The sequence below is a fragment of the Mya arenaria genome, chromosome 9 (genome assembly GCF_026914265.1).
Source record: "Mya arenaria isolate MELC-2E11 chromosome 9, ASM2691426v1".
NCBI lineage: Eukaryota > Metazoa > Mollusca > Bivalvia > Myida > Myidae > Mya > Mya arenaria.
Window position 1 is genome coordinate 57,017,231 of NC_069130.1, and position 14,383 is coordinate 57,031,613.

A 14,383-nucleotide genomic window follows, 5' to 3' on the forward strand; every position below is an offset into this window, starting at 1 on the left:
TTTTAACGAATGAATATAATTATTGAATCAAAGTCAACATTTGTTTGTCCAGGGTTAAAAAGAAAAGAATATCTCTCTGTTGGTTTAACAGTAATAAATATCAAAATCAGAGTGTTCAGTGTCACGTCATGTAAAAAAACTAAAAGAAACCCAGTTTGAAAAAGAAGTGACATATTGTCTGTTGCCACTTGTCTATAATTTGTAGAGAAATAGGTGACTTTCAACTGGTATCTTGTCAATTGATTGCATTTTAACTCTGCAAAGTATGTACATATATCTTTCATGAAAAGAGACTATAGTCAATAAAAAAAATAATTAAACAGACTATAGATTTTTTCTTCTTACCACATTCTTCTTCATCAGACTTATCAAAACAATCAGGCTGGTTGTCACAGCGATATTCCTGTGGAATACACTCCCCACTCCTACATTTCCACTCCTCAGCTGTGCACACTACAGGGGCAGCAGTCACAACAACTGAAAGTATAGTCAGTTTCTGAATTAAAAGGAAAATGTAAAATTTCAAACTATATGTTCATAAAACCACAAGCTTTGTATGGTCCGTCAGTTTCTGGACAAATTAAGTCAACTTCTCAGTAAAATGATGGCAAAAAGGGGTATTATTTGAGAATTATTTTTGACAGAGTAATGGGCCTTTAACATTTATATGTGTTTTTTCACAGGTAAACATTATGCTCAATGTTACATTTCTGTTAGATATATATATTAATTGTTTTTCAGTAGTGACTGAAAAGTGAAAGCTATTGCATGAATCCGTAGACAAGGTCGATTAAAACAACTTCAGCTCTACGACAATACCTACAGTTTTTCTTTAAAAAATTAGGCAACTAAAGGAACCAAACAAAACACTCCCAAATGCGACAAATACTTGCTAGCAGCGGAAATGGTTTGTCACCTTTAGCAAAAAAAAATCCAAATAGTGATTATGGATTTTTGACAACTTCTATACACATATACATTTAAGAATGTAATGTCTCATAGCTCACATAAAAACAATAGTAAATGAAAAAAAGTATTACCTGGTCCACCATATTCCATCTCTGCCTGTATTGCAAATTTGGCTTTAGTGGTTTCGTATCCATATGGATTTTGATAATAGGTTCCGGATGAAAGGTCTTCAAAGTAGGCAGCAATAACATAGTTAGTATATAGATCGTTTCTATCACTACTAGATAAACTGATATCATTTGAGACCACCCCAAACTGGGTTCCCCGATCGTAGAAAACACCAATATAATTGCCCTGAATTACATTTATTTTATTAGTCAGCTGGACCCTTTGTTCTCCGATCTCTGCTTCAGGAATTTCAGTATAATTGACTATTTGATGACCGCCTCCTTCAACTGGTCTGAACACTCCAAAGTAGGCAGTGCCCACTCTTTCAATTCGGTAGTACCTCCAAGCCACAATGGTTCCGTCACAGGGGAATGGATTGTCAACCATGATGTTTGCCTTGGCTCCATATATAGTCCTATCAATATCAGGAAGGGGTGCAGGATCTGTTCCAAAGTAAGCTGGGCAGGTTGCTGAAATATAACATATTGTAGAGAATTACTGTTTGAAAGACAGTACTCAAATAGACTACAGAAAGTCTAAACTGAACCTTCCTCAGGTGAAGTGATCCTGAACTTACGCCATGTTCAAACTGAACTGAACCTTCTACAGGTAAAGTGATCCTGAACTTACGCCCTGTTCAAACTGAACTGAACCTTCCTCAGGTGAAGTGATCCTGAACTTACGCCATGTTCAAACTGAACTGAACCTTCCACAGGTAAAGTGATCCTGAACTTACGCCATGTTCAAACTGAACTGAACCTTCCTCAGGTGAAGTGATCCTGAACTTAGCACAAGGGCAACATATTGTATGGATTACAACATACATGTAAGTGTAGTTGAGTTATCTGGCCTTGTTCTGACTAGATTAAACTGGACTCTCAAGACTGATACTGCAGACAAACTAAACTTCTTTGCACATTGAAACATTTGGCATTAAGCTTTCAACATAACTGATATGTTGACTAACCTGGTTCAGTCCTAACCAGATCAAACTGGAATCCCTCCAGACTGACTTCGTTCCCATTAATGACTCCTTTACTGAGCGCTTCCTTGAGACGGGCAACGATCTCATCTTCAGTGGCGGAACCATCAGTCTCCACATCAAACACGACCATCAGTGAGCCCGGCCTGCAAATTTGAAATTATATTGGAATTACGTTGTGTTATAGGGGTCAACATAGACACTGTAAGCAAAGACATCAATCCGATATGAAAGCATTTTTACAGCATCATACTAGCAGACGAAACCTCCACATCAACTTTGGTCTAGCTACAACCAAGTTAGGCTTTTCAGGATTTTGTGTCAAAAATGGTGAAAATAACTCTGAGGAGGGGTAGTCCATTTAAGGTTGGCAACTAATTTATGATTGATTTTTCAAACTTAGTCCCATTAATCTCAGTTATTTCATCATGGCACTGTAAGCGGTTATCAAGACTTGTCAGTTATTATCACAGTTTGTCAGGGGGCATAACTGCAGAAAATGTTATCGTGACTATGACACTTGGGCTAACATCTTAAAGTCATTGCACGCAATGGCAAGGCCACAAGGACTATGAAACTATTTGAATCAAATGAGGTGAAAAGAACATGAACTGAAAAAAAAACACTACCGGGAACTTCTTTAATGCAGGATCCGCCATCATATTAATATTCTATATATGCGACTATTAAACTCATATTACAACATCAGTGTATGTCACAGCAGTATTATTTATGCTTTTATATTTAACTGGCTTAAAACAGATTTTTATGTCGACTGGCAATACTCAATGAGCGAAAACTGGTAATATTCAACGAGTGTTAATGCGTGGGTTTAATAGCATTCGCTCATAATGTGGCAGTTATTTCGAAATCTAAAGAGAAACAACATTGTAATAACTGATTATTTGCACAGGCCTGGAAATTTGTATTTTTGAATAACATACTGTTCCAAGAATTGCCTTGTTATGTTTGCAATCACAATAACACATTATATTCTGGTAATCAGAAACAAACACGAACAATGGGATCCAGATATACTTTCAATGACTAAGCAAGCTTTTCTGGAAATTCATGCTTTTCTGTTGAAGATTAAAAAATGTCACTTGAAATCATACTTTGCTTTTATACCCCTGAGCCCTTTCTAGTACACAGTATAAGGATTTTACAGTAAATGTTCAGTGAACAAGAGCATTACAAAAGCATGACAACACTCGTTTGATGCCCATGGGTATTTTTTCGCCGTTGATAAAGGGGCATAGGTGAACAGTTATTTAACCCAGAGTTATGGGTCTTGATAAACATGCCAATATTGTCTTTCATAACAAATGCACATCACTGCTGCAAAAGCTGACACGGCTAAAGGCTATCACAATAACTAAATAAAATTTCTAGGAAAATTAAATAAGCTAAAAATTGAGTGGAGGGTATAAAATTCAAAACAGCTTGGTTTATTTTGTTCCAAATGTACCATTTTCAATGTTTCATATGATTTTAACACATCATTATGTTTTAGCAGAAATTAATACTTTCTACAAATCTGCTCATACAATACAAAGAAGAGTGTTTTCTGCACTAACAGAAATGACATATCAATATAATATCTTTACACCTGCAAAAATGCAGTTTTTTTTACAGACATTTGGATTGTTTATTTTTTGCCTCAGTACAAACACTTTCCAGGCTTCAAAACAGCCTATGGGCTTATCAGAGTTATTTCTGAAATCATAATTGTGGAGGTATGTCTCCCCATGAGGTGGTGCATAATAAAGATAACACAAATAATGGGGAAATATATTGGCAGAGATAGTCAAAATAACATACATTGGGATCTATGCCTTCATAATAAAATATGATATTTTTTTACGATTTTGTACCCCAGAAACTCTGAAGTTCTAATCATAATCCCTTTGAAGTAAATTTGCAGAAAATACTTAACATCTTATTCTTAACAAGCACACTACAGGTCATTGCCATAAATAATGCTAATGTATGTTTTCTTGACTGAAAAAGGGAGCATACCTCTGTATAAACTTTAGATAGAGTGATGGAACTTTTATTTTCATTTTTGGTTTTGATAAAAAAAATCATAATTTCAATTGGCCAATGCCACAATGTGTACCAAAACTTTATACATACTTTCACTTGGTAACTTATGGCATTAACACTACAATATTGAATGTAATACTTGATAACCTATACTTACTCATAATCCACAATTCTTATCCGTATAGTCCCACGCAGGCTGGCTAGGATTTGCTCTATAGCCTTTTGGAGCTGTATAGTAATCGCTAGACTGTTGATTGTACGAGAGTCCCGTGCTGCCTCGATTTCAGCCGTAAATGAAAGACTTGTGATGTTGATCCTGGCTCTATATAAGGCTGAAAGAGGGAAAATAATCTTATTGTGTTATGATTTGAAGGATAGAAGAAAATGTCTTACTACTGAACTGGGGCCATATTCATAAATCATCTTAAGTCATTTCCTAACCTAAGTCCATTTCTTAAAATTTTCGTAGTCAAATTACAAGAAAGTGTTTTTAACATTAAAGTATGTTTTATTTAATAAGGTCAAGAATGTATTTGGGAGATTCTTTATTTTTTTTATTTCATATGACTAAAGAGATACTTAAGTAAGGAAAGTGACTTTAGTTAGGACATGACTTAAGAAATTTTATGAATACCGCCCTATGATCAACTAGTTGTATAATGATAGTAAAAACCAAGAGTACCATAGAGTGAACGCCAACGCTCATCTGTTTTTGTTTTTCATTAAAAGGGGCATAACTCAACAACTATTTAGGTCTGAGTTATGGGGCTTGCTGTTCATATGCTTAATATGTATCACAAAGCTGAGGCTTTAGCTTTTGCAAACCTACAAGGACACCGACGCCAAGGCTATGACAATACTTGACTTTTATCGAGAAACAGACGAGCTGAAAATCATTAATAAATCCATCAGCTTATTTGGTCTTATTCCACTCTTTATTTCAAATGAGAAGAAAGTCTATCATTATGTTTTGCCTTATTTGTTTTTAAATTATGTTTTTCTATGGCAAGTTTCAGTTTGATTTATCAAGATATATGCTTATAGGGTCTTAAATCAAACAATACTACATAATTGCTGAACACTGTAATATTACACCCACTCCAAATCTTGTTAAACAATCTTGTTATTTACACACCAACATAACATGATGCTTCTAAAGTCATTAATCTTGATATTTAACCCATATCTAAGAAACTTGACATGGTTTCAGATACAAAATTCATAATCTAATGTTTCAAATCATTCTCGATTTTCAATATATAATGCTTAAGAAAACACAGAGATTATTTTAAATGTATCACTTTTTCCTTCAGAAGCAACTTAAGAGTCCAAAAGAATTTTCATAGAAGTTGAGATATTGCTTGTTTCATGAATATGATTCTTTATAAACTATCTTTAATACTTTCATACTACGAAACCCTGGTGAAATTCACTTTAAATTTACATCAGATTTTACATAAATTAAAAAGTTAATGAAGAACAAATGTTTTTATCGACAAAAAATAACAACGTATTTGCTTCACTTGCAAAAAAGGACAAACAGAGACAATCTTTGTGTAATATCATCGCTTGATTTTTTTTTATATGATTTAAAGCCATCAATGTCAAGAAATTTGTTTTTAAAAGCATAATTAGTAATGAAATATACATACAATATAACAGCTAGTTGTAAATGTCATGTAAATCTTTCATTGTGCAAACAAGCAAATCATTATTAGATAAGAAAAACTAACATTGTCAATTAAATCTAATTAAAATACAATTAAACTGAATTCAAAACCAAATATCTTCCCATGATGTCATGCTAACATTGGAGAAAATCTGCTTTGGCAATTACGGCTGAACTTCTGATGAATATCAGTGTGTATTCCAGATGAAAATCTTGCAAAAAGCAACATCAACATTCTTCTAGACATTTCTATGTCTGTAATTATCATCAAAGTTTATGCAGCCACAAAACTATACAAGGCTTATCAGTAGACAGTTGGGTAGATGTTTCCACTTTTCATTGTCCAATAGGGTGTGGTTTTCATGTTGCAGTTACAGAGCACTGATTCTTGGAAAAGATGCAATGTGATTTAAACAGCTTTGTATGCAATTCAAATGAGATTTTCTCAAGATTTTCTGGTAAATAATTCCAGCATTGTCAGCTAGATATGTATCTATTGGAGTTGTGGAAAATGTATGTCTTGTGTTTTTTTGTAATTTATGTCCAATTCATTCATTCTCAACAATGGCAGGTTTCAACAGCTACTTTGACCTTAAAGGGACTGTACACCAGATATGCACCAAAAAAGTTGTTGTTTTTTTGTAAGAAATCTCAGGACAATTATTTAATAAAAGGTTTTACTCTTTGATATCATAATTGTAAAAAAAAATACCAAAATGTAAAAAAAATTGTGTCGGAGACCGGGTTCGAACCGGAGTCCCCAAAATTGCAGTTCAGTTTTGTATCCACTGTGCTACAAAGGCTTTGCCTATTTATGGTTGGAATAATTAAACTATATACCTAACTTGGTAATATCACGTGATAACATTGACAAGCCAATCTCGCATAAAGAATTAATTCTACTAGGTAGACATACCTAGTAATCATTTTTAATTGAAAAATACGAAAAAACTGCGAAAAATAAATTAATTCTAACTATGTGGTACTTTAGTTAGTAAGTTTCAATGAAGTGTACACATCAATACCAAGTTTATGTCAGTTTTCGACAATTTTCTCTTTTTTCACTATTTCATCATAGGTAGTACAGCCCCTTTAAAATGAGATACAAGGAAGCAGTGCTAGACATATAAGCCAAGTTCAATTCAACCCTAAAATTAATATCTAAACACAGGCACTTCAAGGTACAAACTTTTTTTCATCATGTTTAGAACATCTTCCATGCATTTGGCCCCTGCTCCACTCCCCTTAATAACTTTCAACCCCTCTTAAAATAGATGTATGAAATAAATTTTCTTTAAGTTGCACACTCACAGATTGACAACTTTGACATTTTTCTTGTCTCAGAATCAGTTGATACTGGCATCGATGCTTTCAATACAGTCATAGAAGTTAACTCACAATAGAACAGATCGCCATTGTTTCAAAAATTTCGAAAATATGTATATATATTTGCTTAACGTATTTGTAACACTTAACATAAACATCATTTTTTGAACGTAAATATTAATAACAGTGATCTTATCTTTTATCAGCAATCTTATACCACCTGTTTTCAGACATTTATGCAAAATTTGGCGCATTCCAAGACAAACAATTAAGAAGTTGTCAAACGGTCAATCTGTAAGAGTGCAGATTTAATATAAGGACAAAAATCTGAGGGTTTTCATTTGGACTAAAATATCAATTGACCTATGAACTAAATGGATACCATAAAGATAGGGATAAGTATAGTATTGAATATGACCCCTGTATGACTTGCGTATATCATAAATCTACCTGGCACTGCGATTGCCCCGCCGCTCCCCTCAATGTCCCCTGACCCTTCTTGGTCCGCCAGAAAGTCCTCATCATCAGAAAGTTGAGCTGTCTTCTCACCAGCAAACTCAAAGTCTTTTTCCTGTAAATATACAAATATTTCTCTAATAAAGACACTATTGTAACTGTTACAATATTCTAGACATTGAGTATCAGTAAATTGTCTCCTTGAGAGTAATCCCGCACCTGAGGTTTAAAGACTACCCCCATGGGGATTTCAGTCTCATAGCTAGGTTTCTCTTATAAGTCAACCATAAACACAGTTTGTATGACAGAAACTTTGGGAAAAACATGGATACAAAATTATAAATATAATACCAATTTTAGGTTACCGTGTATATCATATACCCATTTCAAAGCTAAAATGTTCATTGTATATTATATACCCCATTACAGAGATAAAATGTTTGTATCAAAATGAACGGGAGTAATCATTTTAAATTTCCAAAATCACCCCATCATGTTAAGTGAATGAACTAAAACTGCATATATAATGGCTGTTAATGGGGCTTGAAATTAAGCGATACAAGCATGCAATTTTACATTATAGTTTGAACTATTGTGCCAAGTCGTAATTTTTCAATTTAAGACCATATCATTTTGATATAAATGAAGTAGAATTTATGAAACAATTTTTACCCCCAGATTGGCAAAATAAAGGTGGCCGCGTTCATTTCATTATTTACAGAAAGTGCAAAATCGACTTGTCATTATCATACTGCACTGTAAAACAAACACAAGATTCATTCAAAACTGTATTTTGCACATTCAGTGAAACTTTTATCTGTTGGAATGACTCATGGTGACCCGACAACCTAGTTTTGAATGTTTTTAAGTTGAGTAGAAAAAAAGGTACAATGTTAAAGTTTATCTCCTATACAATCAATCAGCGCTTTTATTTGCCTTATTTGTATCTGAACCAATTAAGGGTACTCAAGGCAAACGGGACAAAAACTGCAGTTATTTCATTCACAAATTGAATAAAGGCTGTGAGATTTTGAAGATAACAAGTACGAAGTAGCGATTTTAAAGCAAAAAAATCACATCTGACACTAATTTTTTGTCAAAAATTTATAGAGAGCCCTTCATAACAAAATCATACAAGAAAATAAACTCATGGATGTTGACCTTGTTACCTAATTTGTAAACCCGGCTGGTTTTAGTTTATACGAAATAAAATATTTAAAGTACCCCACAAAAATAATTTATGACACTGTCATATCCCACAATGCTATATGGTTCTCAAGTTTTTATAGGATATTGCTTCAACTAGATCAGTAATCTAAATTTGAAAAGAAAGTATGTATATTTTGAGAAAATCATGTGGGATGAAAGAGGACTTCTCAGTCAAAATAGATAAATTAAATGTCAGCGCCAAGACTGGGGTCAGACATGATAAAAAAACTCCAGAGTAACCCTCAAATGTGAAAGGTATCAGATGTTATGCACCGGTTCATTGTACTTTTGATCGTATTTGAAGGAAGGGTGTTTAATTGACAAAGAAAATATCTAAAATTAAAAATAAACCAGATTGCATTTTTATAGAAAAGGAATGTCTTTCATACACACAACTTTTGAAAGTATGTCTGTTAGTCTTAAACAAAAACAACCTTATTGAATGTAATGCTATTTGGTCGGCAAAATGCACCAGCCACATTCATCAAATTAATGGAGCTACCTTTATCTTGAAAATATCATTTCAGGAGTATATAAATTAATGTTGCTGCTAATACATCAGGCAGGTAAGCAGACAGGCAGCGATAGAGACAAACAGGCAGACATTCACAATTAACAAAAGACAACACAAAACTCCACCCAACCATACTTCAGTGCGGTCAAGACAGATATATTTCATTGATGGAGTATTTTTGTTTCACTTCAATTTCCTCACAGTGTTTATATATTGGTAGCTATACAAACAACCTTTAAGATTTATCATTTCCCTACCTTTTTATTTTATGACACAGCAGTAGCCACCACCCCTATTAGCTATCTTTATCACCCTTGACATAAGATGATAGGTCATGGATTTGCCTGTCCAGGACAGACATTAATGCTCCTCATTTACTGATAAGCCCCATCCAAAGATAGGGATATTGCCCATTAATTACTGATCTTCCTTTTGAAAAATGCATTTGATATATTCTACTACTTTTTTATACCACGTCATTCAGTTAAGGAGAAAGTTTGAACCCTAAGTCAGTTGTGACAAACTCGTAAACCAAATCAATCATGTGGCCATCAGCTACTTTAAACACATCATGCTTAAAAAACAACATTGATAAGATGTTAAAAACAATGAAGGTTAACAAGGATTCATTATCATAACTAAAATCACCAAATTTTCTGAAAAGCAAACACAAGACGGTTTCATTTAACTTCTTGTCAACGATTTTGTGTCAAAGTCAAGCAAAAAATGTCATATCCTTAAACACTGCGATATAATGCAACGACTGTCAATCAACCAACAAAAATCAAATGGACTTGGTTTTCTTGTGTGAAGAACAAATCAAGTGAACAGTCTTTTTATCAGCGCACCTGTTCAGGTGGTGACAGACGAGGAAATCAGATACACTGAATGACTTCTTTATTACAATACTAGCAACTAAACTATTGTAACATGACATCCATTTGTGGTATAACCCAGTGCTTGTTTTTACAGTCAGACTTTTTTTGTGGCTTGAAAGTGATCCCAGATCTATGCTGTCTCACACATTCCATTAAAAAACCTATATTTTTCAAAAAACAGCTGCGTCTGCTTAGTGCATTTCAGCTCATGAAATCATTGAATCATTGAGTAGATAGTCATGAGGATTTGAACACCGATGATACAGACCTAGACACAGTGGCAACAACTGACAATATTGTTTCATCAATGCAGAAAAAACAAAGCTCCAATATTTTGTCTTACTCTGTGGAACTGGGAGCTTTCCTGAGAGAAAAGGTAGCATTAAATCTACATTCTACTATGCTTGATGAAATACCTTCGTTCAATCTGACTTGTTGACGTCAATTGATTTGCGACAGTAAAAAGAGCTTTCACTATTAAAATATTCACAACCAATATAACAGATATAATAATATAAACAGTGTTAGACTTTGTTTCAGTGCCAACTCTATTATACGCGATACCATTTCATAACAATGCACTGAAATTCACAACGCCAAAAGTCAGACTTGATTAATGTTCTTAAAAATTGCCTGGTTATCTTATTTAACAAATAAAGAAATTTGCTCAAATTAAGAACTTCCCCTAAGGCTTCAAGTCTGCAAAGTTTTGACAGGACCAACCAAATTAATGGGCATTGCCAATGAGCCTTCCCTTCCCTCTAAACTTACTGGCAAGCATTTCTAATAAACAAATCAATTCTATTTTGGGAAAAATTGACTGCCTACTTGTCATTTCTATTGATATATTCCACTAACAGCACAAATTTATGAGTGCGCAAAATGGCCCATTAATTGAATTTTATGGAAAATGTACATCCTGGCTATATCTAGTCTAAAATAATAAACATTTAATACAGGATTCTTCTAATCCCTAAAACAGGATAAAACGATTTGCCATGTAAAGAAATCGTTAAAAAGTCTGACCATGTACAATTATTTGGACTAGCATATATCAGCCCTGGGATCCAAACTGCTTATGCAACACTTTTCTTCCTGAAATTCCATTGTTCCAGTATAAATAAACACCACCTGCGCTGTTCCCAGAAATGCATTAAGCCGACCAAAAAGTGCAAATTTACAATAAACATCTGGAAAGAAAATTTTAACAAAGGTTCTTGGCAGGATCTTGCCTCGTTTCTAAGTCTCAACCAAGTGCTTAAAAGCATACCACTTCATGGCATGGGGTTCATCTAATCTATAATAATAATTGATAAAATGAACTATGAAATTTACTTTAAGGAACCTTAACTAGAGTCAATAAATAAACAACAGCCAAGAATCAACAATGGCCAATACTAAAGGGAATTCTAATAACAAAGACAGAACATAGCAAAGCGTCAACCATGACAATAAGGAATAAGCCCAAAGTCAATAAAAAATAAGCTCAGACAATAACCAAGAGCCACTAGGATAATTTCTGACAATAATCAAGTGTCAACCAGAATAATGTCAGACAATTTTCTGGCCAAGAGTCTACCAGATTAATGTCAGACAATAATCAAATGTCAACCAGGATAATGTCAAACAGTAGTCAAGAGTCAACCAGGATATTATCAGACAATAGCCAAGAGTCTACCAGCATTATGTCAAACAATAGTCAAGAGTCAACCAGGGTAATGTCAAACAATAGTCAAGAGTCAACCAGGGTAATGTCAAACAATAGTCAAGAGTCAACCAGGGTAATGTCAAACAATAGTCAAGAGTCAACCAGGATATTATCAGACAATAGCCAAGAGTCTACCAGCATTATGTCAAACAATAGTCAAGAGTCAACCAGGGTAATGTCAAACAATAGTCAAGAGTCAACCAGGATATTATCAGACAATAGCCAAGAGTCTACCAGCATTATGTCAAACAATAGTCAAGAGTCAACCAGGGTAATGTCAAACAATAGTCAATAGTCAACCAGGGTAATGTCAAACAGTAGTCAAGAGTCAACCAGGATATTATCAGACAATAGCCAAGAGTCTACCAGCATTATGTCAAACAATAGTCAAGAGTCAACCAGGGTAATGTCAAACAATAGTCAAGCATCAACCAGGACAACAGTATAGTCAACCATAATAATTAGATGACAATAGTCAGGAGTCAACCATGATAGCAAGGTCAGACAATAGCAAAGAGTCAACCATCATAGTAAGATCAGACAATAGCCAAGAGTCAACAATAATAACTAGGTCAACCATAATAGCAAGGTCAGACAATAGCTAATAGTCAACCATGATAGGAAGGTCAGACAAAAGCTAAGAGTCAACCATGATAGGAAGGTCAGACAAAAGCTAAGAGTCAACCATGATAGGAAGGTCAGACAAAAGCTAAGAGTCAACCATGATAGGAAGGTCAGACAAAAGCTAAGAGTCAACCATGATAGGAAGGTCAGACAAAAGCTAAGAGTCAACCATGATAGGAAGGTCAGACAAAAGCTAAGAGTCAACCATGATAGGAAGGTCAGACAATAGCTAAGAGTCAAACATCATAGCAAGTTCAGACAATAGCCAAAAGTCAACCATTATAGTTAGATCAGACAATAGCCAAGAGCCAACCATAATAGTAAGGTCAGACAATAGCTAAAAGTCAACAATTAAAGTTATGCCAGACAATAGCCAAGGGCCAATCATAATAGTAAAGTCAGACAATAGCCAGAAATCAACCATAATAGTTAGGCCAGACAATAGCCAAGGGTCAACCATAATAGTAAGGTCAGACAATAGCCAAGGGCCAACCATAATAGTAAAGTCAGACAATAGCCAGGAATCAACCATAATAGTTAGGCCAGCCAATAGCCAAGGGTCAACCATAATAGTTAGGCCAGACAATAGCCAAGAGTCAACCATAATAGTTAGGTCAAACAATAGCCAAGTGTCAACCATAATAGTTAGGCCAGACAATAGCCAAGAGTCAACCATAATAGTTAGGTCAAACAATAGCCAAGTGTCAACCATAATAGTTAGGCCAGACAATAGCCAAGAGTCAACCATAATAGTTAGGCCAGACAATAGCCAAGAGTCAACCATAATAGTTAGGCCAGACAATAGCCAAGAGTCAACCATAATAGTTAGGCCAGACAATAGCCAAGAGTCAACCATAATAGTTAGGCCAGACAATAGCCAAGAGTCAACCATAAAAGTTAGGCCAAACAATAGCCAAGAGTCAACCATAAAAGTTAGGCCAAACAATAGCCAAGAGTCAACCATGATAGTTAGGCCAGACAATAGCCAAGTGTCAACCATGATAGTTAGGCCAGACAATAGCCAAGTGTCAACCATGACAGTTAGGCCAGACAATAGCCAAGTGTCAACCATGACAGTTAGGCCAGACAATAGCCAAGTGTCAACCATGACAGTTAGGCCAGACAATAGCCAAGTGTCAACCATGACAGTTAGGCCAGACAATAGCCAAGTGTCAACCATAACAGTTAGGCCAGACAATAGCCAAGTGTCAACCATGACAGTTAGGCCAGACAATAGCCAAGTGTCAACCATGACAGTTAGGCCAGACAATAGCCAAGTGTCAACCATAACAGTTAGGCCAGACAATAGCCAAGTGTCAACCATAATAGTTAGGCCAGACAATAGCCAAGTGTCAACCATAACAGTTAGGCCAGACAATAGCCAAGTGTCAACCATAACAGTTAGGCCAGACAATAGCCAAGTGTCAACCATAACAGTTAGGCCAGACAATAGCCAAGTATCAACCATAACAGTTAGGCCAGACAATAGCCAAGAGTCAACCATAACAGTTAGGCCAGACAATAGCCAAGTGTCAACCATAATAGTTAGGCAAGACAATAGCCAAGTGTCAACCATTAAAGTTAGGCCAGACAATAGCCAAGTGTCAACCATAATAGTTAGGCCAGACAATAGCCAAGTGTCAACCATAATAGTTAGGCCAGACAATAGCCAAGTGTCAACCATAATAGTTAGGCCACACAATAGTCAAGAGTCAACCATAATAGTTAGGCCAGACAATAGTCAAGAGTCAACCATAATAGTTAGGCCAGACAATAGCCAAGAGTCAACCATAATAGTTAGGCCAGACAATAGCCAAGTGTCAACCATAATAGTTAGGCCAGACAATAGCCAAGTGTCAACCATAATAGTTAGGCCAGACAATAGCCAAGTGTC

The 14,383-nt window shown here is 35.1% G+C and overlaps 1 protein-coding gene across 4 annotated transcripts in view; it reads right to left on the reverse strand.

The window, feature by feature from the left end:
• Window positions 1-14,383, reverse strand: part of LOC128203075 (basement membrane-specific heparan sulfate proteoglycan core protein-like) — a 140,528-nt gene that overhangs the window by 107,093 nt on the left and 19,052 nt on the right. For all 4 annotated transcript variants that reach the window (XM_052904339.1, XM_052904341.1, XM_052904338.1 and 1 more), the window contains exons 2-6: window positions 7,551-7,671; window positions 4,263-4,437; window positions 2,045-2,205; window positions 1,041-1,547; window positions 346-477 (exon numbers count right to left, since the gene is read on the reverse strand). In XM_052904339.1, the coding sequence (XP_052760299.1) occupies window positions 346-477; window positions 1,041-1,547; window positions 2,045-2,205; window positions 4,263-4,437; window positions 7,551-7,671 (1,096 nt within the window). The remainder of the gene's footprint in view (window positions 1-345; window positions 478-1,040; window positions 1,548-2,044; window positions 2,206-4,262; window positions 4,438-7,550; window positions 7,672-14,383) is intronic.